Here is a 25,158-nt window from a genome sequence, read left to right as displayed (position 1 = left end):
ACCAAACCTAAATATAACTGGAGTTTTATTTAATGTTTCATCAGGAAATGAATTGGATCAAAGATAAGGTAAAATGGCCTTTTCTTTTTTAAATAATAAAAAAATTAAAAATAAATGAATTTGTTTTTGGGAGTAAAGTTTCTTGGAAGTCAATCCAATGAAATCATTGTTTTCATATGTTTCATATGTTTTCAACTAACTCTAGTCCAAACAGAGCATAAAAATAAAAAGCAAAAAGAAAAATCAAATTAACAATATTTTCTAGGCAAAAATATATTACATAAATATTAGGCATTAGATTAAGCTACCATTACAAATGATAGGTTATGTTTAAATAAAATATATATTAAAATTATTCCATCTTTGAAATATGAATCACAGAACTTATAAATTCAAAATCATAATAGGATATATGTAAAAATAAAGAAAATTAAAGTACAAATATATAATACTATTTTAATATACTGAATTTTGCAACTAATCTGTTTTACATAAATTTACATATATTAATCTGAAAGCTGCTACTTTATTTACCCAAGAAAGCTGTAAAATAGTTAAAATAACTATTCACATTTTAACCATTGGTTTCTCTGCATTTTAAGTTTAAACGTCATGTTACTGAAGGACAGTCGATTATATTGGATTTAGTCAGACTTCTTATGAGTTTTGCCTAGTAAGTAGAATTTATAAGTAAAGATAGCCAACCCAGTAAACCAGATTGAACAAGGCAAAAGCTGTTGGGAAAAATATTCGAGAATAGGAATCAATTTTGGCAATGCGTATATGTATCCTCCCTTCCCTCCATGATCCTGTTCTGCAGTCTTCAAAGCAACAGAAGAAGCTGGCACAATCTTTTCCCTCCAAGCACTGGTACCCATAATCATCTTCTCCTTGCGGCAGAGAAAGGCTATTCATTGGAATGAGAGTAGATCCTGGATGGAGTCCAGAGGACATCTGAGTAAAATAATAAATGAGTTTTGAGAAAAAAAATCATAAAAAAGATCAATTTGTCCCCTCAAGGCAAACTCTGAGAGACTGACACGCAGTAAAAATAATCTTATTTTCCAAAAATCGAATGAATACCCAATTCTAACATGTTTTTAGATTATAATTTACCTTGTAGCACATAAAAATATTATTTTACATTCCAAAGATATTGCAGGGAAAAAAACACTCAATTAAATATATTTGATATCTTTAGAAAGTTGTTCTACGGAATTATTGTTAACCATGAATCTAATTCTAAAATGAGAATAAACTATATTTTTCTATGATATTTTACAGTAAAACATTTACAATGCTATAAACATGTGTTTGTTTGCTGTGGTTATATTCTGTACTTTATTTTAGTAATAATGAGAACAAATAGTAAAGATGACATTCTGATAAAGCAGAAAACTTTGAGGAGCTATGAATGAATAAAAAAGATATGAGGTCTGGAGTTGTGGATAGGCACAAAGCATCATATTTGGGAGACAGAATGTGCAGGAGGTAAAAATTCAGGTTGGGGAACAACTGGTATTCAAAATTCTGTTAATTCTACCAAAATTCTGCTCATTCCAGCTATCCAGCTGGAATTATATTACCACCTAATTTTTGTGATGGTTGTGCTGAATAAACTTCATAACATAAAATGATCCGTGCTTCGTCTTGCCTAGTAGTAATAGTTATTATTTTTACCAAGATTTTTTGGGCACATATCAAACTAACTCTTGATGATACCATGTTCTGAATAATACTTAAATAAGAAAAAGAATTTTTAAAAATATAAAAAATTGAGCATGACCAGGATACTGTGGAATATTAAAGCCAACACTTGGAACAATCACTTTGGAGCAATCACTTTGGAGTCAGGATATTGTGCAATATTAAAGCAATTACTTAGGCTGAAATTCCAGCTCTGCCCAGTAGAGTCCTGTAACTTTGAACAGGAAATGTCACTGCTCTTTTGTGTCTGTGTCTTTTGCCATACCAAAGCCACAATAACAATACATAGATCTGTTTGATGAGTAAATGAGATGATATACATAAAACACCAAACGAAATATTTGAAACATAGCAAGTATTCCCTTGCCAATTGATAATAGTGTTGTAATTGTCATTGCTACTGTTGATTCCTGGAGAGGATATATCATAATCGACTATAAAATATGTGCTAAAACAAGCAATAATAACAATAAAAACAACAACAAAAACTTGGACCTCATCAAAAATGTTCCTGGAAAGAAATACATTAATGAACGCTTGAATAAAATGGCAAGTAAAATATGAATGAAGATTGCCGTTTTAGTAACTCTTCATCTCTCAGGACTTCCACATATTTCAGGGATTATTTTAAAATGTGAATCTCACAATTTATTATAATCAGTGGTGTCATTATGTAAACACTGAATACAATGCTGAGATTATAACAATTGTTTTATCCTGATTTTAAATTCTAATGAAAATGTTTATAAAATTTTTTCATCCTAAATTTTGAAATAAATCTCTAAGCCATGAAAATTAAACATTGTATGAGAAAGATTTTAAAAATTAAACACAAAAAATGATAATTTTTAAAAATTTGGACCTATATTCAAACCCATTTCATTTCTGAAAAAAAACATAGAATCTGACCCACTACATATTAAACATTCAGTAGATGCAAAGAGAAGCAAATAATCACATTTAGTGATATTTTAAAAAGATAAAACCATCACACAAGTCATAACATCCATATTAGGAACAAAATATGCAGCCTGAAGATAAGAAGCCATGCCCTTAACACAAATGCATGACTTCACTTGCCTAGATATATCATGAAAAACGGAGGCAGTATGTTATTACCTGTTAATGACAGATCTTTTTTGAGATTGACACCTGGAGATACTCGACTAGACTCCTAAATTTTAGTGGAGCACTAAACTTACGTATAAAAATGAGGCAAATTGGTATTCATTTTCTTGTTACTTAATACTTAAATGACATATGTTCCAATGTTAACCAGAGTGAAAAGTGGTTAAAATGCAAGTTTGTTAGTCCGCAATTTCAAGGTTATATGGCATAAAACACATTCCATATATCATACAGAACTGCCGTAAATGGGAAGATGGTGTGTTTGTTAGAAGATATCAGTTGTGCATGAGAGGTATGATTAAACATTAAAGTACACAAAAATGGAGTAAAACTGCAAATGGTTCATTTAAAACATTGACCAATCCCTGGTGGTCAAAATCATGCAGAGCTTCTTATTGCAGTGACAATTTAGATTGACAATTTTCTAGTTTCCTGATGCCTCCCCCAAAATGCCACTAATTCATAAATTGAAAGAAACTATGCTTTATTGAATGATGAATGTGACTAGGAATGAATTTTATATGTATTGAGAAAAACAGCCAAAGAGCTGACACAGTATCAGTAAAATAAAATACTTTCGACACATTTGTGACCTTGGAAACCACTGAAAAATTAATTGGAACAATATAAACATTATATGCCTTATTTATCTGAAGTACAACAGCAAAACTCACCTTACAATTTCTCAAATAAAAATCCTGCTGCCCCCCAAATAGCAAACATTGAAAAAATAAAATAGATCCATTTAAATGACATAAAAAGAAACAACACAATTGAATAGAATTTCCTTTTACTTCAAATGATGTAGTTTTGAGAATATGCCATTTTTTTGTTATTTTAAAAAGTCACTAAGAGTAGCTGAACTTAACATTTTGAGAAATCCATCCCATTCTCACTATTAAAGATACATACGTGTCTGGTTATATATTAAATACTCTTACTTATAGATTAGTCGTATAGTTAAATATACAAAATATATTTTAAGCACCAAGACCAATAATATAATAACTATTTAGATCATATACTAATACAATTAATAATATTAAGTATTAGCAATATGATTAGCAAACATTATTAGGTCATGTTATTGATACTATGAAATATTAACTAATATCACTATTAATTTCTCATTCAAAAAGTGGCACATGAGAATGCCAAACTAAGCACAGATTTTCTCCAATCAACTTTCACAAAATCCCAGTTATTTATCAGTGAGAATTTCAAAAATTACAAGATCTACATCAATGTTTAAAAATAGACATGAGGTGGATTTTGGTGATTCTGAGTTGTCAATTTTGGTACTCCAAGAATTAGAAGTTAATGGAAATAATTATCAGAGGAAAGTAAAAAATAGAAAGTTAAAAAAAAAAATTCTGAGGGTTGGGACCAAGGCTGTGAAGCAGAGAATTGTATTCTCACTTGTACGTTTATATACTGTTTGATTTGTTCATTTGTTTCAACCATGCACAAGTAAACTTCTTACTGTATTTCACATTTCACCAATATCAAATAATCCTTCCTAGGAGCTTTGCCAATTACCATTACAGGAAAGAAGGTTTCTAGTTTGTGAAACTGTGTATTGATTCATCTTTTCATTATTTTTGTGCTCTGAAAGGTAGAAGAATGTTTATTCATATAGATATGCACTGGCTGAAAATACGATATTTTTTTGTGTGTGAAGAAAATGTTATGGTTGGGTATTGTGGGCAAAAACAAACAAACAAACAAGAAACAAAAAACACAACCTTCCACACATTATTTCCACTCCAATGCCCTAGTTCCACTCTCAGTAATATATGACTTATTGAACTACTGCAATAGTCTTTATCTCCTTGCTTCTTTTGCCATTCAAGTATATACTCCATGCTACTTATAATTATCTTTCAAAGACATAGAAGCAAATATGCCATCTTGCTTAAAAACATGCATGGCTTATCAGTGCTGACAGTGCAAAATCGAAATTTTTAACATGGTACTGGAGACTTTCCACTTCTCAGCAATAAACCACTTTTCTATCCTCAACTTGGATATTTTCTTTCCTAAGATTCCTCTTTTCTATAGCACTGTCCAAGAGAAGTTTTTGCAGTGCTTGAAGTGTTCTGTATCAGTATTGTTCAATATGGTAGCCACTAGTTACATGTAGCTATTAAGCAGTTGAAATGTGACTAATGCTACTAAGATACTAAATTTTAAATTTTGGTTGATTTTAATTAATTTAAATCAACCTAGCCATATGGCTAGTGGCTACTGTAAGACGAAAAGCCTGAGAAATATACAAATCTACTTTGTATTCTTATATGTATGCCTCAACTTGGCTTACATGGTTCCTTCTCTCTCAAATATTCTTGATAATTTGTTTTCCTGAAAACTGCAACTTATTCTTTAAAGAACTACTTCAATGATGCCATGCTTTCTTTGTAATTTTCTCTATCAAATTCCCTTTGGAAGAGTTAGTTTACATACATTTTGAATAAATTATTTACAATGAAATGAAGAAGGCCACCCACTGTACTGCTGGCTCACAATGACATAGCCTCTTCTCAACACTATGTGCTTGTTAGTGCTTCACAGACCGTATTACATGATGTCTCGAGATTTCCTCTGTGCATAGGACAGGCCACTTTGTTCGGACTTTGTGGTACCTATCTCTATTTCAATAAGAACATCTTTAAATATCCTTAACTTATATCTATCATAGAAAATATTTTGCTGCCGAAAAGGTATTTGAAACCAGTCACCTAACTGCTACTTCCTTATAGTGTCTTTGTCTACTTTTGATTTTTATATTGGACTGTTATTTGTACTGTACTTTATTATCTTACATTTACACTTCTAATGTATTTTTCCACAACTAGATTCAAAGATCCCTGAAAGCAGAGAACACATTGTCTCGTTATTTTCTTCATAGCGCCTTGTTCGTGGCTGGTGAAATAAACTTCCTTCATTTAACATTTTAACCAATTGAGAGATTACAAATAAGTTCTACCTCAAATGGGTAGATCAGGCTCCTGATGTAGGTATAACACGGTTTTCTGAGATTTTTTTTTTATCATCGATGGGCTATTTGAGTTTCAACAAGAACTACTCTTTAGTTAGCTGGTTTACTACTATTGCTTTTCTGAGATCTTTACATGTTTCATAAGGATCTTGATTCTGTACTTCAACATAGTTAACTTATTAGATTCTCGTGAAAATAGATATTGATACAAACACACGTGAATCATATTCTTAATGAGTAGAAATAAAAACCCAATAAAATATATTGGATGGTAATATGGACCAAGTCAAAATGTCACTGACATTCACAATAAAAAATAAAGGAGAAAGAAACAAAGAAATATGGACATAAGTAAGGCCAGAAGGAAGAAAGGGATAATGGAAAGAAGGAAGGAAGGAAGAAGGAAGGGGGAGAAGAAGGAAAGGAGGAAGGGAGTTGGAGAGAGAGAGAGAGCAAGAAAAAGAAAGAGAGAAAAGGTCCAATATATCATGTGGAGAGTAAGGTAGAAAGCATCTTTATTAAGTTATATTTTTCTTAGAGGGGTCATTGAAGCTAAAAATCTATTGTGTTCAAGTATCATCTCTTCCTGAGTAAAATAAATTGGAGTTTTCTGGGATTCTCAGCTAAGCAGTCAAAGAGATGTCAAGAAGGGGATTTTAGTTTCTTTTAATAACAGACATATTGACTTTTCAGTGACTCTAGGCAAGATCTTTGGTCCTGGCCTATTGCCATAAATAATTTGGTGAAGAAAAGGGAAATGCTGGATTTTAAACAACTCAGAATTTTGAGCCTATAAAATAAAGTGGTCAGATGGAAGGACAGAGATAGAGAGAGATAGAGATAGAGATAGATAGAGAGAGAGAGACAGAGAGGGAGAATGAAGATAAACTCACAAACAATTAAAACAGGTGTAAAGGCAAGATGCTGCAAGATTTCTGGGTCTAGGCTTGCATTTGATCCTCCTGGCTGGAACAGAAGAAAAACACAGATTCCACAAAGCCCTTAAATAGAATATTTTGAGACAACAGCAAGCAGAGCTATCTATTCTTCATAAAAGTGTGCTCTGATTTACCTGATTGGCAAGACCATATGGCTGAACACTGAACTAGTCAGGGAGTCAGATTTGATTACTGATCCAATTTTTCACTTAAAGTGTCATTTTGTATTGAAAAAGCTCACAAAGCACATAACTGAACAGAAAGAAACTAGTATAGAATTTTATTTTGGACGGCTCTAAAAATATTTTTCTTACCTAGGTAGTCAATTACATATCAATTTAACTTTTGATATTTGCAGTTTAATGCTTCAAAGCTCTCATTTATTTTTTATTCCTTAATTTTTCATCTTTAATATTTTGCTTCTTGGGTTTGGTGCTAAGTTTTAAATACTCAACATACAGGCATTTTTTTCCTAAATAACTATTCTAGAACAGTGCCTAGAACATGGGTGTCCTTAATTAATATTTGATGAATGAATGATTAAATGAATGTCATAATGTTAACGCTCGTACTCCAATGTTTCAGCTTCCTGAGTAAATGAGACATCTGGTAATGTGGTTGAGAGCACATGATCTGGAGTCAAACTGATTATCTCTAGTCCTACAGTAGCCACTTATTGGTTGAGTAGCCTTAGATAATATTAGTACCTGTATTACATATTCTTAGAATGAAATTCTAGAATCCATGTGAGATTGTACATTGTCTGGCTTATAATGTTAATTATTTTTATTCTAAACATTTTCATTCACAGTTTCCAAAAATAAAATTGTCAAGGTATTAATCAAGCACAGCTGTGGATGAGTAAATGATGAAATGGAAAATTCAGAGAAGATGTTTGGCTTGGATTAAAGGAAGATAGTAGAAAACTTGTGTTTTTCTTTACCTAAAAAATTAGCAAATGGATTTTAAAGCTGAAATCATTGCCCCCTGATGCTTTGTCCACTCAGAGGCCATAATAAATCCTATGGATAAGCTAAAATCATGTCAAGTTGAGAGAGTCACATGTTAATTCTACCGTGTAAATTCTGAAATGTGTATCACCAACAATGTGCTCTCCTTCCGTGGGATATTGTGGGAATCTGGAACCAAATACACGAGGCTTTGGTCCTTGGAGTATAACATAAAAGGTAAAATATAATTTAAAAGTATGGTAAAGTTTTATAAGGAAACTAATGAAAAATGGGGGAAGGGAGAAAAAGCATTGAATCTTAGAACTTACAAATTTAGGACATAACATGAAAAATTCCATGCCTCATTATGTATATGCTATGGTAGGTTTACAAGCTTGCCACTCATGCATAACTGTTTTATATAGTCCTCAAGTATGTTGGTATTTTGGAAAAAATCTGCTTTAAAAACATTTATTAGAATTAGCAATGAAGTGTCTTTTTTGTTAATATTGGAGAAAAAGATGTTTACTTTTCTGAGTCCTATGAAAACAGGAAACATAAAGGAAGGATTACAAGCTTGACCTCTGTCATCATAAAAGACCTGGGTTTGAGTCTTGGATCCTTGACTTCCTAAGTTTGTCCTTGTGCAAATTACTGAACTTGTATGTATAAGGTGCCTAGGGGCATAAATGAAATTATGCATATAAAGGAGTTCCTGGAATACTCAGTGTTAGATATTACTTTAAAGTTGTTATAATTGCCATTATAAAAAGAAACTATAGTTAATCATCCAATACTTAAGTACTTTAGAATCAGTAGAGTTAATTCTAATTTATCAACTTGATGTGATGTAAGTTAAGGTAGATATATGCTTGGGAAGGGGGAGTAAGTGAGTACAAATATACAAAAGCCAAACATATCTTCTCTATGACATAGAAAGCTATGTCTTTCAAACACAGCTGAATACTAACATTAAAGAGAGATCTTTATCTCTAAAAATTAAGTTAATTTTGTGGGGTACCAGTGTAAGAAGTCCAAATCCTATCACAAAAATAGATTCAAAGAGAGAGTTTAAATAATTTTTAGGTACAAAGAATTTACTACTTGTAGAAAATTTCACAGCATAATAACCACTCTTTACAAAGTTGATCCAAAAGTCTTTTCTAGGGAAAAATATAAGAATACTTTTGCTGGTGGCAATGTTAGGTACTCCAGTTTCATCTTAATTTTTTTTTTATCTTTTGTCAAGGTACCACTAGCAACCATATCAGTCTAAGAAAGTATAACATGAGAAAAGAGTGTCTCTAACAGTAAATTGTTGCTTATAAAATAGAGATTTTTTTTAACATACCGAGGCCTTATTTTTTAGCTTTCTTTCTCTAGTAGTCTTAACTTTTTTGTTGCTGGTAAAATAATGCAAGGTACCATACTCCATCAAAGCTGCAAAAACAAAAATGAAACAAACAGAAACAAAGAGATCCATCGCAGTCACATAAGAAACCTTAGGTAAGGACTTCCTGGCAATTGTACTCAGAGTTGTCATAGTCAGAACTGTAGTGATACCTGTGGAGGGAGGGAAGAAAAATAAATGATGAAAAATAAGACCATTTTTATTCTTCCAACCGATTTGGCAATATTGTGAGCAGAAATAAACAATGGAAACAAAAGCATATAATTACTTGTGATTTACAGAAAAAAAAAAATTCTGGTAACCATAGCTACATTGTGTTCAATGTGTTCTTTGTGTCTCTGTGAGTTCTAATCATCTAAATTCTCCAGACCGCAGGTAGTTTACTCCCTGTACCTATTCTTCCCTTCCTCCATAATAATAGACTATCCAATTTTTAGCTAGTCTGCACCTGCCTGAAAGTACAAATTTATTTGCCAGCTTCTTTTAGCTATGTGTGGCCACAGGCTGAAATCTAGCCAAGAAGAATTAAGTCAAGGGTGTAAACAACTACCAAAAGATGTCATTAGAAAGATAGGAAATGCTCTTCGTTCCCTCTTCCTAATTGCATTTTTCTGGAATACAATAGCCAGAGCACCGGAAGCCATTTTAGACCTCTACCCAATTTAATCTACAGTGATTTGAAGTTTCGTGCCACACACAGTTAGAAGTAATCCAAACTACTATAGAATTTTTTTTTTATTACTTGAATTAGACCTATTTTTTTCATCTCGGTAAAGAATACAGGCAAAATGATATCAAGGGAATACTTTAAAAAGACAGAGTAGGGCTTCCCTGCTGGCGCAGTGGTTGAGAGTCCGCCTGCCGATGCAGGGGACGCGGGTTCGTGCCCCGGTCCGGGAAGATCCCACATGCCGCGGAGCGGCTGAGCCCGTGAGCCATGCCCGCTGGGCCTGCGCGTCCGGAGCCTGTGCTCCACAATGGGAGAGGCCACAACAGTGAGAGGCCCGCGTACCACAAAAAAAAAAAAAAAAAAGACAGAGTAAATCTTCATGTTTTGAAGAAGTCAACATATAAAATTAGAATACCCACCTGGGCCCCAGGCCTGTGTATGGATCTTTGGGGTATCTGTTTCTCTTTATCCATGGCCTTCTTGTGGGTCTTACCACTACTAATTTTAGGCCCCCTAACTCACAGCTGCACATGTTATGTCTCTTCTGATCTAAACTGCCTTAATTCTCATTCTTTGCCTTATGAAAGAAGGCACCATTAGTGGGATTGTTTTCTCTCCAAAAAAGTACTAAATATAATGCCAAATGAATCTTAATTTGGTCAATTATTTATAAAGTGGCAACATCTGGGTTGAAAAAATAGAAAGTGCCTCTTTGATATGGTAAAGGCAACATCCACCTCTTTCCCTCATGTCTACACTGAAACATGCCTTAATAATAATTCCGTTCACATGCCCATCTTTTCATTTTTATCGCTTAGGATTGAAAAAATTAAAGATGATACACGTATAATGAATTGGAAGTCATGGAGGCAAATTAGGTTCAATTCTGATGTTCCCGCTCTTAACTCTGTGACCTCAGGGAAGTTTCTTAACTCCTCTGTGCCTCTCATCTAAAAAATGGGCACAGTAATGTAATAAATTCTGTATAATATATTTATATAAAAGGTATTTACTTATTTTTTAAAGTAGATGTAAAATCTTTCTTCCTTTCTAATACTAGCATTTAAAATTTCCCCTCTAAGCATGCTTTAGCTGCATATTACAAATATTTATATGTTAAATTCTTATTAAAATTAAGTTTGAAATATTTTCTAATTTCCTTTTTGATTCTTCTTTAACCCAAGTGTTATCTAAAGGTCATTTAAATTTTTTCCAAATAACTGAGGCCATTATTAATCTGTGTTATTTTTATTCATTTTTAATTTACTTTCATTTTGGTTAGAAAATATACTCTGGAAAGTTTTAGTCTTTTGAATGTTATTGAGATCTTGGTTAATGTTCTGTATGCATTTGAACATATTGTGTATTCTGTAGTTAGGTGTAGTGTTTTATAAATATCAATCAGGTTAAGTTTGATAATTGCATTCAAATTTTCTACATCTTAATTGATTTTTCCATGTAGTTATTCTATCAGTGAAAGAGTATTAAAATGTTCAATTATTATTGCAGATTTGTGTATTTCTCCCATTATTCCTGACAGTTGTTTTTTTTTGTGTGTGGTACGCGGGCCTCTCACTGTTGTGGCCTCTCCCGTTGCGGAGCACAGGCTCCGGACGCGCAGGCTCAGCGGCCATGGCTCACAGGCCCAGCCGCTCCGCGGCATGTGGGATCTTCCCAGACCGGGGCATGAACCCTTGTCCCCTGCATCGGCAGGCAGACTCTCAACCACTGCGCCACCAGGGAAGCCCTCCTGACAGTTTTTGCTTCAATTTTTTTTTAAGCCAAAATTATATTTAAAGGCTTTTCATTTGGTAAGTGCGAAATAATTTCATTGACTACCAGTCTTCTCTCTTCCTTGATTTGTGCACTATTATTTTAATAACTTATTAAATCATAACATTCCCATAGTCAGACAAAGGTAGCTTTCCCAAGGTACTCCTGGCTTCCATAAAAATGTCCCATCCCAAGTAGAAAAAAAATCTTAAGGCCAATGTGTTCTTTGATTTCATTATCAATGACAGAATTAAATTTCACTTTACTAAAATACTATTACATTTCTATTGCATAAATTAAGGAAAACTATAGCAGAACTTAACTTCTACACATTTATTTCTTTAATTTAGTAATTATTATCACAGAGTTTAGCTTAAAAATAATATGGTGGATTTCCTTTTAAAACAAGCACCCCACTAAAACATAAATGTTTTATGTTTTAACATGAACAAGAGCACATAACAATTTGTTCACTGTTAACACTGCAGCACCTAGGATGCTGCCTATTTCACATAAAGCATTTGATAAATGTTTGTTAAAATACAATCTTCAATAAATGGGCTCAGGAAATTGTCCTTCAATGATGGATGTATGGATGTATGTATGTACACTTAAAAAAAAATCCTTGATCCCCCAACTACGTAGAGTCCACAGTTGTAAGAGATACTCTTTAAGTTAGATCTGGCTATGGCTTATCTTTATAGTTGATATGGTAATATTAAAAATATGAATTCATGTAAAAACACAATTCCACTATTGACTATTCTCTTTCATGACACTATGGCATAGGCTTTTGTCTTCATATAACCCTAATGGTAGAAATAATCCATCCAAATTTTCTTTGGGAAGAAATATAAGAATAATATTTAAGAACAAAATATAATATTTGGTATACTCAGAGAAGCATACAAAAAAAACTAAAGTAATTTGATTACCTTGGAACATAAAATAATTTGAAATAATTGTAGGAAACAAAACTCAGATATGAGTGCATTTTATCCCCTAGCTATATCTACACCTCTATTTAAATTCCCAAGGAGTTGAATTTCCAAGTATAGAACTAGGTACTTCAGGTTTTATTTTGCTGCTTTTATGTAATTTGCATTTTACTATATTTACTAAATGGAGTTAGTCACCAGCTACCATAGAAACCACATGAAAACCTCTTTATTGTTGAAACTAGAAACTGTCCCAACTTTCTTTATGTTTTTAGGACACAATTATCAGTAGTGAGATTCATATCTTATACGGATGTTGGGAATTAATCAATTAATCAATAATTCATCTTTGTATATCAATACATAAATTTAGGTTATCATTTTCTTTTAAACCAATGTATAATAATTAGACACATTTTCTTATGACTCTATTGCAACACATCACTAAGGAAAAGATGAAAAGTCTATTTTATCAAGTATGAATTACAAATTACCCTTTTAATCAGTGTTATTGTACAGGCAACTCTCAAAGATATTCACAGACTTATTACACATTTTATAGATCACAGAAGCCTGGAAACTTCTTGCTCCTTTCAGCACCTGCCCTTTGGAACCAATGACTGTTCATTAGCACCATTGTAAGAGAAGGGGATTTCAAAGCTTTCTAATCACACACCAGTCAATAAATACTGGCTATTAGTGATTTGGCTAAAAAATAAAATCTTGATAAAAAGTGATTGAAAATATTGATCACATTTAAGATTCAGGGATTATGTATGATTTTCATGCATTAATTCTTACTTAGTTTTATTCTTCCCTTGACCTATGTTAAAAACATTTCTGAGATTTCAAGCTCTTTACAATTCTTTTTCCTACTTGTTTCATATATTCATTTCAACATCATATTGCACTAGAGTATCTGTTCATTTTTGTCAGACTGCAGTTAGAGGAATATTTCTAACATATTAAACTGTAAACTTTTATCACATTAAAATGTTGCTAAAAGTCATATGACACTATAGCATATATTACATGTCATACCCAGTGATGTTCTTGCAGGTACTGCATCTTTATTGATCCAAAAAGACACCCAGGAAAGAACAACTGTCAGAATACATGGAATGTAGGTCTGAATAGTAAAATATCCCATTCGTCTGCTCAGGTCAAAAAAAATTGTCATGATAATATAGTCCCCTGGAAGAAAAAAATATGTTTTATTTTGGCTATAAAATACATGTAAGTATAGGATTCAAAACCATAGATTTAAATACAAATGCCACTGATGCTAGGATTAATCACTGATTTGTATTTCCTTCTTACCAGAGATTGTGTGAGAGATTTCAGTTGTGTTCCGTAACCCTACAAATGCAAATTGATATAATCTCCAGTACTTAGGATCAGCCACTTCTACAGAAGGCTTTTTCCACTTATACTCAATTTCATTTTTAGGGTATCCATCTAGGTAAAAATTAAAATTAAAAATATATACATTAGCAGATCCAAATCTGTTACTGTTGCAATACCAACATCCAAAGACAAATTCTTTTGAAATTCTTTCTCATTTTTATTATATGTCAAATATAGAAAAAATACTGCATAAAATTTATGAGTATAGGTTAAGGAATAATCATAATGATTAAATAATGATAATCCATGTTGACTCCATTTAAATCAAGAAATAAAATCTTGCTAGCCTTGGGAAAAACCATGTGTCCACTCCAATATAGTATTTCCCCTCCCGACCACAGGTAACCACTAACCTGATTTCTGTGATAATCCTCCCCTTGTTTTTTTGGTTATAGATTTTTTGATAGGCAATTCTGAAATATATAGCTTAGTCTAGTTTCTTTTTGAACTCTGCTTGATTGTTAACATACTGGATGCATTATTTGATATCTTACTTCTTTTAATATCATATTTGTAATAATCATCCATGCTGTTTTATGTAGTAGTAGTAAATTTGTTGTATTGTAAAGATGTGCTAAAATTTATTTATCCATTTTACTGTGTCCACACTTGTAATCTTTTCTGTTGGCTATTACTAACACTGCCGTTAGTTATGTTATTGTACATGTCTCACAATTGTATATGCAAAAGTTTCTCTGGTATATATACCTAGGTATGTAGTAGCTGGGTCGTGGATTACATATACTTCCCACTTTATGAAACAGCGTCAATCTTTTTTCCATAGAGAGTATACTATACTCATCTCTCACCAACCAGAGTATGAAAATATATGTGGATCCATATTCTCATTAGAGTTTATGTGGACAGTCTTCTTTAGTTTCACTGTAGAGTGTACTTTATTTCACTTTTTTCCTGATTATGAATAAAACCTAGAAAAATTTTCATGTGTTTATTAGATTCTTCGGTTTCTTCTTTGGATAACTGCTTGTCAATTGCCCATTATTTTATTGGGTTTTCCTTTTTATCTTTCTTTTATCTGAATTCTTATGTATATTCTGGATACTAGACCTTTTTTATTTATGTTGAAAATGCCTTTGCCTTCTCTGCAGCTGTCTAGAATGGAAGTGAATTCTTTTAAAAAGGATATGATTTTGTTTCTGCTACACTTCCTGGAAATCCACAAGGGTTTTTTGGACCAAGTGAAGGAAATTTGGGAAAATCCATGTGGGGCTGGGCTTGTGGTTAAATCCTCTCAAGGAGTTAATTCACCCTGGTATGCTGATTGAAGAGACAACTTTCCTTTTAGACCTTAGTGTTTGTATGTGTATGTGTGTGTGTACGGGGGAGGGGGTGCTCCTTCTTGTTACTCTAATGTTACTCTAAGTGTCCAGCCTTTTGTAACCCAGATGTATGTAGCGATCATGTTTTACTACATTTCCAATCCACAAGGCCGTCAAAATCGAAGCTCAATTTTATCTTTTTTTGGCAAATGTCCTCAGGCTACAAACCTTCTTACCTTTCTGGTTTCAACTTTTAATGTGAATTTTTGTGGCTGAAAATTCTTTCCTAGTGATCACTTAAAGGTTTTTGAGATGATTTTAATAATAAAATGTTTTAAATTGTTTTAGACACAAAGGTTAATCTACCATATTACTGGAATGAAATTCAGTATCAACTTTAAAAAGTTCCGAAACAGAGTATCATTTCCCACCAGGATCCCTTAATCAGCCATGCAATGAATTTGCTCTCATCTTTGTTGGCCTGTATAAGAATGTGTTTCCTCTTTCCTTTCTCCATCTTCTCTGTCTTGTTCTAAAGGTTTAGCATCTTGTTTTTCCATATTTCCCATTCTTTTTCATTGGAATTGTAGAAGTAATAGAGTATAATCATAATATACAGGAATGTGGGCACAAATAGAAACAGGGAGCTAGTTACTTAACCACTCTAAATCTCATGATGTTGACTTGTAAAATGGGAGCCATAATGAAATCTTCCAAATACATTTGTTGTGAAATATTAGATGGAGAAGGCTGGATCCTCTACTGGACCCCTATAGAGTGCCTGATAAAAGATAGCTATGATTATTATATTTATGTCAGTAACACCCAATTGCACTAACAGGGATAGGATATTCCCAATAATGACAGTACCAAGAATTCAGGTATGATATCTAGAGGAGAATACAGTAATTGCTACATCTTTAAATTTAATTTGTGTATCAACTAGTCCTTGAATGTTCCTTTTAATCAAGTCTTTGCTGTTATTTGGCTGTTTTATTCATTGAGAAGTCAATGTTAGAAAATCAGAGCAGTGAGAGATGAGACTATGAAGTAAAAAGGACATTTTAGTGAGATTAAAATTATTAAGAAAGTCAAGAAAATCCTTAATAAATGACAGCAAGAGATATATGGGAATTTTTAAAGTGAAGAAGCAGGATAATACTTATAAATACTTGTAATCTACTGTGAATAAATTCTAGAATGTGATATCTGAAAAATATTGAATTTTAAAAAAGGAAAAAGCATTATACAATTCATAGACATAAGCAATATTCTTAAAGTCATTTTATGGGTTTTCAAGACTTGCTTAATTATATATTATGTAGAAAAACATTTTTATAAAGATAAATGTGAGGATAAATATGTTAGTAAATATAAAACAAAACTGATATTGGTATAGAAAGATTATAACTAGTTCTTTGCAAGAAAATACTAAGTGTTTGTATCTAAATTATTTCTCTCTAATCATTTCTCTGTGTTTCATTCATTCTTTTGAATAAAATAAATTTATTTATACCTTGGTTTTTCCAACTCATTAAAGTTTTCTCAAGTATTTGCTACCCATATAGTCAATGTTCTTCACCAGACCAATTAAATATATTTTACAGTACAATGTAATAAAGTTAAATCTGGCCTCTAGGAAAATGAATAAAATTCGAATCAACATTTTATTCATGGCAGTGTAAAAACATCTGAATACAAATCTATCTTAGTAGTCCCTTATTTAATCAAAATAAAAAAGGACATGGATATAACTAAGATTTGTAAAGCATGATAAAATATATATATTTACTATGGATTTATTGCCACTTTTTAACTTAAAGCCAGGAACAAATATGTCATTTGTAATTTTATCTAAGACAGTTAAACATAGTCCACACTTCTGAAAATTGTATAAATTGTAGTTTATCTCATTTTATTTTACATTTTTAAATAAACAGGATCAGAGGCTATAAAATTCTATGAAAAATCAAGTATTTTATCACTTACAACTTGAAAATTCCAATGGACATGAATGTTCATCCATAGGAAAGTTATGAAGCTGAAGGTAACATTCTGCATTAATTGTCAATCTATTTAGATGGAAAAATAAATATTAAATAATGAGAAATAATTTCAGGCATTAAAAATCTTTTGTCTAATTTTTAAAGGTGATTTTGGCCTACAATAATGGACTGTGATACACTAGAAAATAATAATTCTGAAGCCTCACAGTAGTAATATAATAACATTCATAAATGAATAAGAAAATTCTGACATTTTTCTCTCCAGCCAACTAAGATAACTCATAATTAGCCCAAGTGTGATCTCTGTGTTTACACTTAAAAATTCATACTTCAGGATCTCAACAAACACATATACGTGCACACACATGCAGGTTAACAGAGTGTACCTGGTTAAGTATGGTGAATTGTTTTCTTTTGACCATAAACATCTTTCCATTAACAGGATGATTCTTAATGAGTCAATATGTTCAAGACAATTAATTAAATAAACTTGAGTCTTACACATCGACCCTCATTTAATCCTGTGTTAGGGATGTTTTACTACACCACTGAAAATCAGAGTATTTTAAAATGTTATAGCAGGATGAACTCCCAGAGAAAAATCTCTGTCAATCACTTGCCCTATAGATTAAAAAAAACATAATGTTTGTACCACAATCTCTTCAGCTTCGAAGAGGGGAAATCGAGGAGTTTTTCCTCTTTGCTTTCAGTCCTTTTCACATACTAGTAACTCCGAGCTTAAACAAGTGTTTCCACAATTGTTCACCACTTTAGATTTTAGTGTATAAAAGAAGCTTCATATTTCTCACTTTGCCAAGTTTGAAAAATGGAAATTTATGAGTTGATCAAATGTTAGTATGGAAAATAAATTAGAGCAACTACAAGTTTTCTTAAACAGTAATACCTTAGAGTATATAGAACTCGTCCATCATTCCAAATTCGAAGAAGACGATTAGGAGTTGTTATCCAATGAGCATCAGATTTTCTTGAATTTCTGAAGAAAGTGTCAGGAATCCAAATTTTTCCAACCATATTACTGTTAAGCATAAGCACTTTCATGGTACTGTTGAATTTTAGACGACTATCAAACCAGGTTTGGGCAAAAATTATATCTATTGTGTATTCCTAAAAGATAAAAAGAAGAGTAATGACTTATAATAGTAAAACCACTATTTTAGACATTTTCTTCAGGTTGAATTTTTATAAAGTTTCTGTAAGTAAATAGCACTTAAACTCAGTCTTTTTTGTAGAAAAAAAGTATGCCATTATCTTAACCTTTTTTTTTCATTGTTTACATGAGTCATGTAAACTAAAATTCAAGATTTCTCGTAATTACTGCTGTCCCGTGTGGCTTTACATATTTTTTTGTAAATTGTATTCAAGATTTATAATAGGTAGGATATAGCTATTAAATATAAAGGCCAATCATTTTCATGTTAACAATTATATTAAATTTTGTGATATTTATGAATGCTTAAGTCACACAAAAAGTCACAAGCTACAAAATCAAAATGCAAACACTCACCAAATTATCTAAAAGCCCTTATCTTGTCCTTTGTCCAAAAAATTAATTTCAATTATTTAGATCCACTGTTTTCAAATATTTTAAAGCAATCATACTCACACACACACATACACAGACACACACAGACACACACACACACACACACACACACACACACACACACACACCCTATTAAGCACTTATAATATGCCAAGTATCTGTTGAGTTTTGCAAGTATCATGTCATTAAATCCTTACTACAGCCCTGTGAATAATTACTACTATAATCTTTATTTTAAGGAACGTTTATTAATAGAGATGTAAAATAATTCTCCCCACATCAAAGAGCAGATGATATGAAAACTGAGACACTGTAGGTTGAATCCCAAATCCACATATCTAACAACCACATATAATGGTGGTCACAGTGAGGCCTGATGAGTGCCATAATTAGAGCAAAGGCTCTGCCCATAATCAGTGAGTGACTGTAAGTAGGAAATTGCATGGTTATGAGAGAATTCTTAGGAGTAGGTGATTAGGTATAATCTACCTTTATATCCTGACAGAATATCTACCATATTAGAAGCATTAAAATTTATTTGATAAAATTAATGAATAAGAATGCATATTTGATGCTACTGAGAAAAGAAAGTGATTATATGTATCTGTGTGTAACTTTGATATTAAAAGAGGAGGAAGAGAGTAAATTGAAAGATATGAAATTTTATATGAGTCACTTGAGATGGGAGAGATTGGTTACTCACTCTTGATGTAATACTAGCTCTTGTCCAATTTACCTGGAGAAAAATATTTATAATAAATGGAATTATAATTGGGAGCTTGACTAATGAATGAAAAACATTTTAAAATGGTAGAGAGAATAATAAGTAAACAGATTAGGAATCAACTTGTCAATAGAGAAGTTGGATCAAATCCTAATTTCCAGGCAGGATATTTAAATTACAATTTACTTGACTAGAATACAGAGAGTAAAGTGAGTGGAAAACCTCCTTTTATCTATTTTGGTGGGCTTATTTTTATTTATTTATTTATTTATTTATTTATTAATAATCCCATAATCCAACAAATTTTAATTGGCCTTCCTAAGCCTCCAGTGGAAAAGCCCTATTTTCACATTATGAATTGCCACAAAGATGAAATTTTTAAATTTCATAAACTTAGTCTACTAAGTTTATACACATACAGTTTTTAACAAATAAAATTTTAATGTTTCCTGTAAGATCTTAATTTATTTATTTATTTTTAAAATTTTAATCACTCAGAAGTGGTTTTATTCTCCAAAAAATAAACGGCACATGGGCTCAAGGCACACAGGCTTCAGTAGTTGTGGCACGCAGGCTCAGTAGTTGTGGCCCACTGGCTTAGTTGCTCCTTGGCACATGGAATCTTCCTGGACCAGGGAGCAAACCCATGTCCCATGCATTTGCAGGCGAACTCTTTTTTTTTTTTTTTAACATCTTTATTGGAGTATAATTGCTTTACAATGGTGTGTTAGTTTCTACTGTATAACAAAGTAAATCAGCTATACATATACATATGTTCCCATATCTCTTCCCTCTTGCGTCTCCCTCCCTCCCACCCTCCCTATCCCACCCCTCTAGGTGGTCACACAGCACCGAGCTGATCTCCCTGTGCTATGCGGCTGCTTCTCACTAGCTATCTATTTTACGTTTGGTAGTGTATATATGTCCATGCCACTCTCTCAGTTTGTCACAGCTTACCCTTCCCCCTCCCCATATCCTCAAGTCCCTTCTCAAGTAGGTCTGTGTGTTTATTCCTGTCTTACCCCTCGGTTCTTCATGACATTTTTTTTCTTAAATTCCATATATATGTGTTAGCATACAGTATTTGTCTTTCTCTTTCTGGCTTACTTCACTCTATATGACAGACTCTAGGTCTATCGACCTCATTACAAATAGCTCAATTTCGTTTCTTTTTATGGCTAATATTCCATTGTATATATGTGCCACATCTTCTTTATCCATTCAGCCGATCATGGGCACTTAGGTTGTTTCCATCTCCTGGCTATTGTAAATAGAGCTGCAATGAACATTTTGGTACATGACTCTTTTTGAATTATGGTTTTCTCAGGGTATATGCCCAGTAGTGGGATTGCTGGGTCATATGGTAGTTCTATTTGTAGTTTTTTAAGGAACCTTCATACTGTTCTCCATAGTGGCTGTACCAATTCACATTCCCATCAGCAGTGCAAGAGGGTTCCCTTTTCTCCACACCCTCTCCAGCATTTATTGTTTCTAGATTTTTTGATGATGGCCATTCTGACTGGTATGAGATGATATCTCATTATAGTTTTGATTTGCATTTCTCTAATGATTAATGATGTTGAGCATTCTTTCATGTGTTTGTTGGCAGTCGGTATATCTTCTTTGGAGAAATGTCTATTTAAGTCTTCTGCCCATTTTTGGATTGGGTTGTTTGTTTTTTTGTTATTGAGCTGCATGAGCTGCTTGTAAATTTTGGAGATTAATCCTTTGTCAGTTGCTTCATTTGCAAATATTTTCTCCCATTCTGAGGGTTGTCTTTTGGTCTTGTTTATGGTTTCCTTTGCTGTGCAAAAGCATTTAAGTTTCATAGGTCCCATTTGTTTATTTTTGTTTTTATTTCCATTTCTCTAGGAGATGGGTCAAAAAGGATCTTGCTGTGATTTATGTCATAGAGTGTTCTGCCTATGTTTTCCTCTAAGAGTTTGATAGTTTCTGGCCTTACATTTAGGTCTTTAATCCATTTTGAGCTTATTTTTGTGTATGGTGTTAGGGAGTGATCTAATCTCATACTTTTACATGTACCTGTCCAGTTTTCGCAGCTTGGTGGTTTTTATTAATTGAATAAATTTGACATGTAACTTTGTGTAAGTTTAAGGTTACTTTAGTACATTTATATATTGTTATATGATTACCATTATAGTGATATTTAGCACAGTATCTAATTATAGTATGATATTATTGTCTATATTCATTATACTATACATTAGATTTCTATGCATTAGTTAATACTCCTTATAAATGTATACCTTTAAACACCATTATTTTATCTATTTCGTATGAACACTATTGCAATTTGGGAAAGCCACATACATATTAATAATTATTTAAAATCCAACACAAGCCTAGACATTATGTAATTGAGTATGAAATGTATGTTTTATAAAGTGACTAATATGCATAGATAAATTATTATGGTTAATTTGTCCCATATAATAATGTAATTAGTGATCATTCATATATTTAACATCTACAGTGTGTCATTCATTGTTTTGCATAGATGTAAAGACATGAGGTCCCTGTACACAAAAATATTGCATCATGACCCCCTCTTCACATAGTCTTGGTTACCATTTAAACAACATTCTATACCAGAATTACACTGTGCTTTTGTATGGGATTGAACAGCAGAAACTGCTTAAGATAAAGGAAGAAGCTAACATACCCACCAGGTTTATGGCTTGGCAAAGATCCAACATTGGTTGGTAGAGGAAACCTCAAGCTACTTAGTAGGTATACTTGGCTTCGATGTTCCTGACTAACAAGGCATTAAAGATTGAACTTGAGAAGTAACTTATATAGGGCTGGAATATAGCAAGCATCTGTGAATCCTGCTTAGCAGCTGGCAGGATCTTCTTTAGCACACCTGTTTATAAATGTGCTAATGATTGTTAGAAGAGTTATAACTTCCAAAGGCGAAATTCTTCCAAGCAGAGATTTTTGGGAAAGTGTGAAGTTTTTTCTGCTCACAAGTCCCTCAATCTATGTTCAAGAAGAGAAAGATACAGAGCCTGTCTTGATTATCCACCATTCCTAAACTTTTTGCAAAGGCTAATACTTCCAAGCTTTTTAAAATTACTAATCCTTAATAAATGCCTCATTGAGATGAAAAGTTATTAAAATCTGTGCCATTTTATACATAAGTGAAAAATCCAATTTTGTTTGCTCATTTTTATTAGTGTAATTTCGAGAAAATAATCAAACTGTGTTCTTGTACTTCATGTTCCTACTTAGAGGTTATAATTACCTGCATAATAAATAAGCAAAAGAAACATGAAAAGGAACTTCCATTCACTGAGAACAAGTAGCTTGTTGAAGAATAGCTTCTAGGATAAACATTTTGAGATGAGGAACAGTGCATTTAACATTTGAGATCCAAAGTACATTATGAAACTTTGCCTCCTTGCAAGTTAGCCCAGAAAATAGCATTAGTGAATAAAGGTGAAGAAGTGAGCCATCTTGATTTCTAACTTAATCAGTCAAACCATAACTGATGAAAGTTCATGTAGTGCATTCTTCTACTTCACTGTCAGATTTGCAATTATGTGCTGTGTCTAACATTTAAAAGCACTGGTTAATTCAATACTTTTTTTTTTAGTAACGGAATTAGCATCACTCAAAATACAGACCTAAATAATTAATTTAGGTGCATAATTACATCATGAAGTTGGGTTGATCCTGATCTGATCTTAGCACCTTGGCATTAATCTCTCCCTAAAGTATCTATTCACACGGCCAAAATATGATGGGCCAGTGGTTAGCAGTAAACCAGATACTAAGGCTATAAACATGTAGAGAAAAGGTACAAGTGTAGTTAATCCCCAGCACAAATAGGTTTAGTGATAAAAGTTCATAGGATTCTGCCCCACTTTGCTCAATTATTGTAAAAGCACCAACTTCTTGAAACTATCACAAGATAAGTAAAATAACTTGGTGTTATTCTATTTTTTCAAATGAAAAAGAAATAAGGAAGGAGATTATGTCAGGTACTTAAATCATTGAAATCAATCATCAGTACATTGAGAGATATTACAAAAGCAGATATAAATCCTGAGTTCAGTTATCAGCCCTTTGGGTTCTATTTTTATGTCTCTAAATTTAGATTTCCAAAGGTACATAACACCATGTGCATTCATCACTTAACTTTTTAACAAATATTTTTCAGTGTCCAAGTTACTTCTGTATTGTTCTTAGTTTACAAAGATGAACATGAAGACTTCTTGTTATGAATATATAAACAATAAAATTGGAAATTAATAATGCTTAGGGGGGATAGAGTTAAACAGAAATAGAAACAATAGAGATCATTTTCAGCTATGGAAAATTAAGAAAGACTTCATGACAGAAGTTGTATTTACCTGAACTGACTTTCACACACAGCTGAATACTAACATTAAAGAGAGATCTTTATCTCTAAAATGTAAGTTAATTTTGTGATCCACTCTTTGTTACAAGTTCAAATCCTAACACAAAAATAGAATCAGAGGATTTTCTGACATATCAGTATGCTACTAGGATGGCATTTTTCACACTATTATTGGAAGTGCTGGCTTCCGACATTTACTTCAGTAGTTTAGATCAAGTTGTGCATATCACAAAGCTGAGTGCTCTACTCAGATAAGCCAAAGCCTGTGGCAGGATTTGCACAATTTCCATTATAGAGATTTGTCTTGATTTCCATTATAGCAAGATGTTAAAAGTGGAGACATTTAAGAAGTTTTCTCTATTTCAGATTTTAGTTAAACTGCAGGGTAACTGATGTGAGTTCAAATTCACTGCCAATCTAAAACCTAAAACTTTAGTACATTATTTAAAGACTTTGGGCTGAAACAAATATAAAAATAACACAACTGAGTAGGAGGTAGGGCGTTGTCTTTAATTATGTACATAATTGTAAATACTTTTCAGATAAACAATGACTAATACTAATACATCCAAAGTGTGTTGTAGTTAGTGTGTGTAGTGAGACATTATGATGTAATCTAAAGAATTACTGGTTGGGTGGAGTCAGGAAATCATGTCAGAGTCCCAGTTATGTGACTTCTTAGAGTAGGGTGCTGACTATGTCCTTTACTCTCTCTCACTGGAAAAATCAGGGCACTATGCGAAATTATCATTCTGATCTTTCCCATCTCTAAGGTTTGGTGATCTTGTTCCATAAACAAGAATAAAGGCTACAGTGGACATGGTGTTGTCCAGTGACCCATCCTCATAAAAATACTTCTGATCTATAGGCATCTTTGTTATTTTAATTTAATCCCACCTAATTCCTGCTAAATTTATAGTTGAAAATGGCTCAAGCCAGTGGCTGCCAAAACTGGTTGACCAGAAGTCCCCAAAGAGCATTTTCAAAATTCTGATTCTAGGTCCCCATCCCAGATTACTGAATCAGAATCTCATAAAGCAATACTGAAAAATTGCATTTTTCTTAAATGCAGTTTGGGTTTCTAAAAGTTTGGAAAATTTCGACTTAAAATTCTATCACTTCCTCAAGGCATTTCTATCCAATAACTAGGTTTCCTGACCAAAAGAAAAGGTAAAAGTAAAAGAAATAAAGAGAGTTAGAGAGAGAGAGAAATCCATAGATGAGATTTGTACAGAATTCCTCAAACTGTACAGTATAACCTGTCATCTCTTTAAATAAAA

The 25,158-nt window shown here is 32.5% G+C and overlaps 1 protein-coding gene across 2 annotated transcripts in view; it reads right to left on the bottom strand.

The window, feature by feature from the left end:
* Positions 1–684: 684 nt before the first annotated feature.
* Positions 685–25,158, bottom strand: part of GABRG1 (gamma-aminobutyric acid type A receptor subunit gamma1) — a 62,841-nt gene continuing 38,367 nt past the window's right edge. Inside the window, exons 4-10 of one of the 2 annotated variants that reach the window (XM_060147301.1) lie at positions 18,111–18,331; positions 17,190–17,272; positions 13,834–13,971; positions 13,555–13,707; positions 9,073–9,284; positions 869–954; positions 764–809 (exon numbers count right to left, since the gene is read on the bottom strand). In XM_060147301.1, coding sequence (XP_060003284.1) covers positions 764–809; positions 869–954; positions 9,073–9,284; positions 13,555–13,707; positions 13,834–13,971; positions 17,190–17,272; positions 18,111–18,331 — 939 coding nt within the window. Of the gene's footprint in view, positions 955–9,072; positions 9,285–13,554; positions 13,708–13,833; positions 13,972–17,189; positions 17,273–18,110; positions 18,332–25,158 lie in introns of both variants that reach the window. The other variant, XM_060147300.1, reaches the window with a different exon arrangement.

The sequence above is a fragment of the Lagenorhynchus albirostris genome, chromosome 4 (genome assembly GCF_949774975.1).
Source record: "Lagenorhynchus albirostris chromosome 4, mLagAlb1.1, whole genome shotgun sequence".
Taxonomy (NCBI): domain Eukaryota; kingdom Metazoa; phylum Chordata; class Mammalia; order Artiodactyla; family Delphinidae; genus Lagenorhynchus; species Lagenorhynchus albirostris.
Note: the sequence above shows the minus strand (reverse complement) of the source record. Positions and strands in the feature narration are given on the sequence as shown.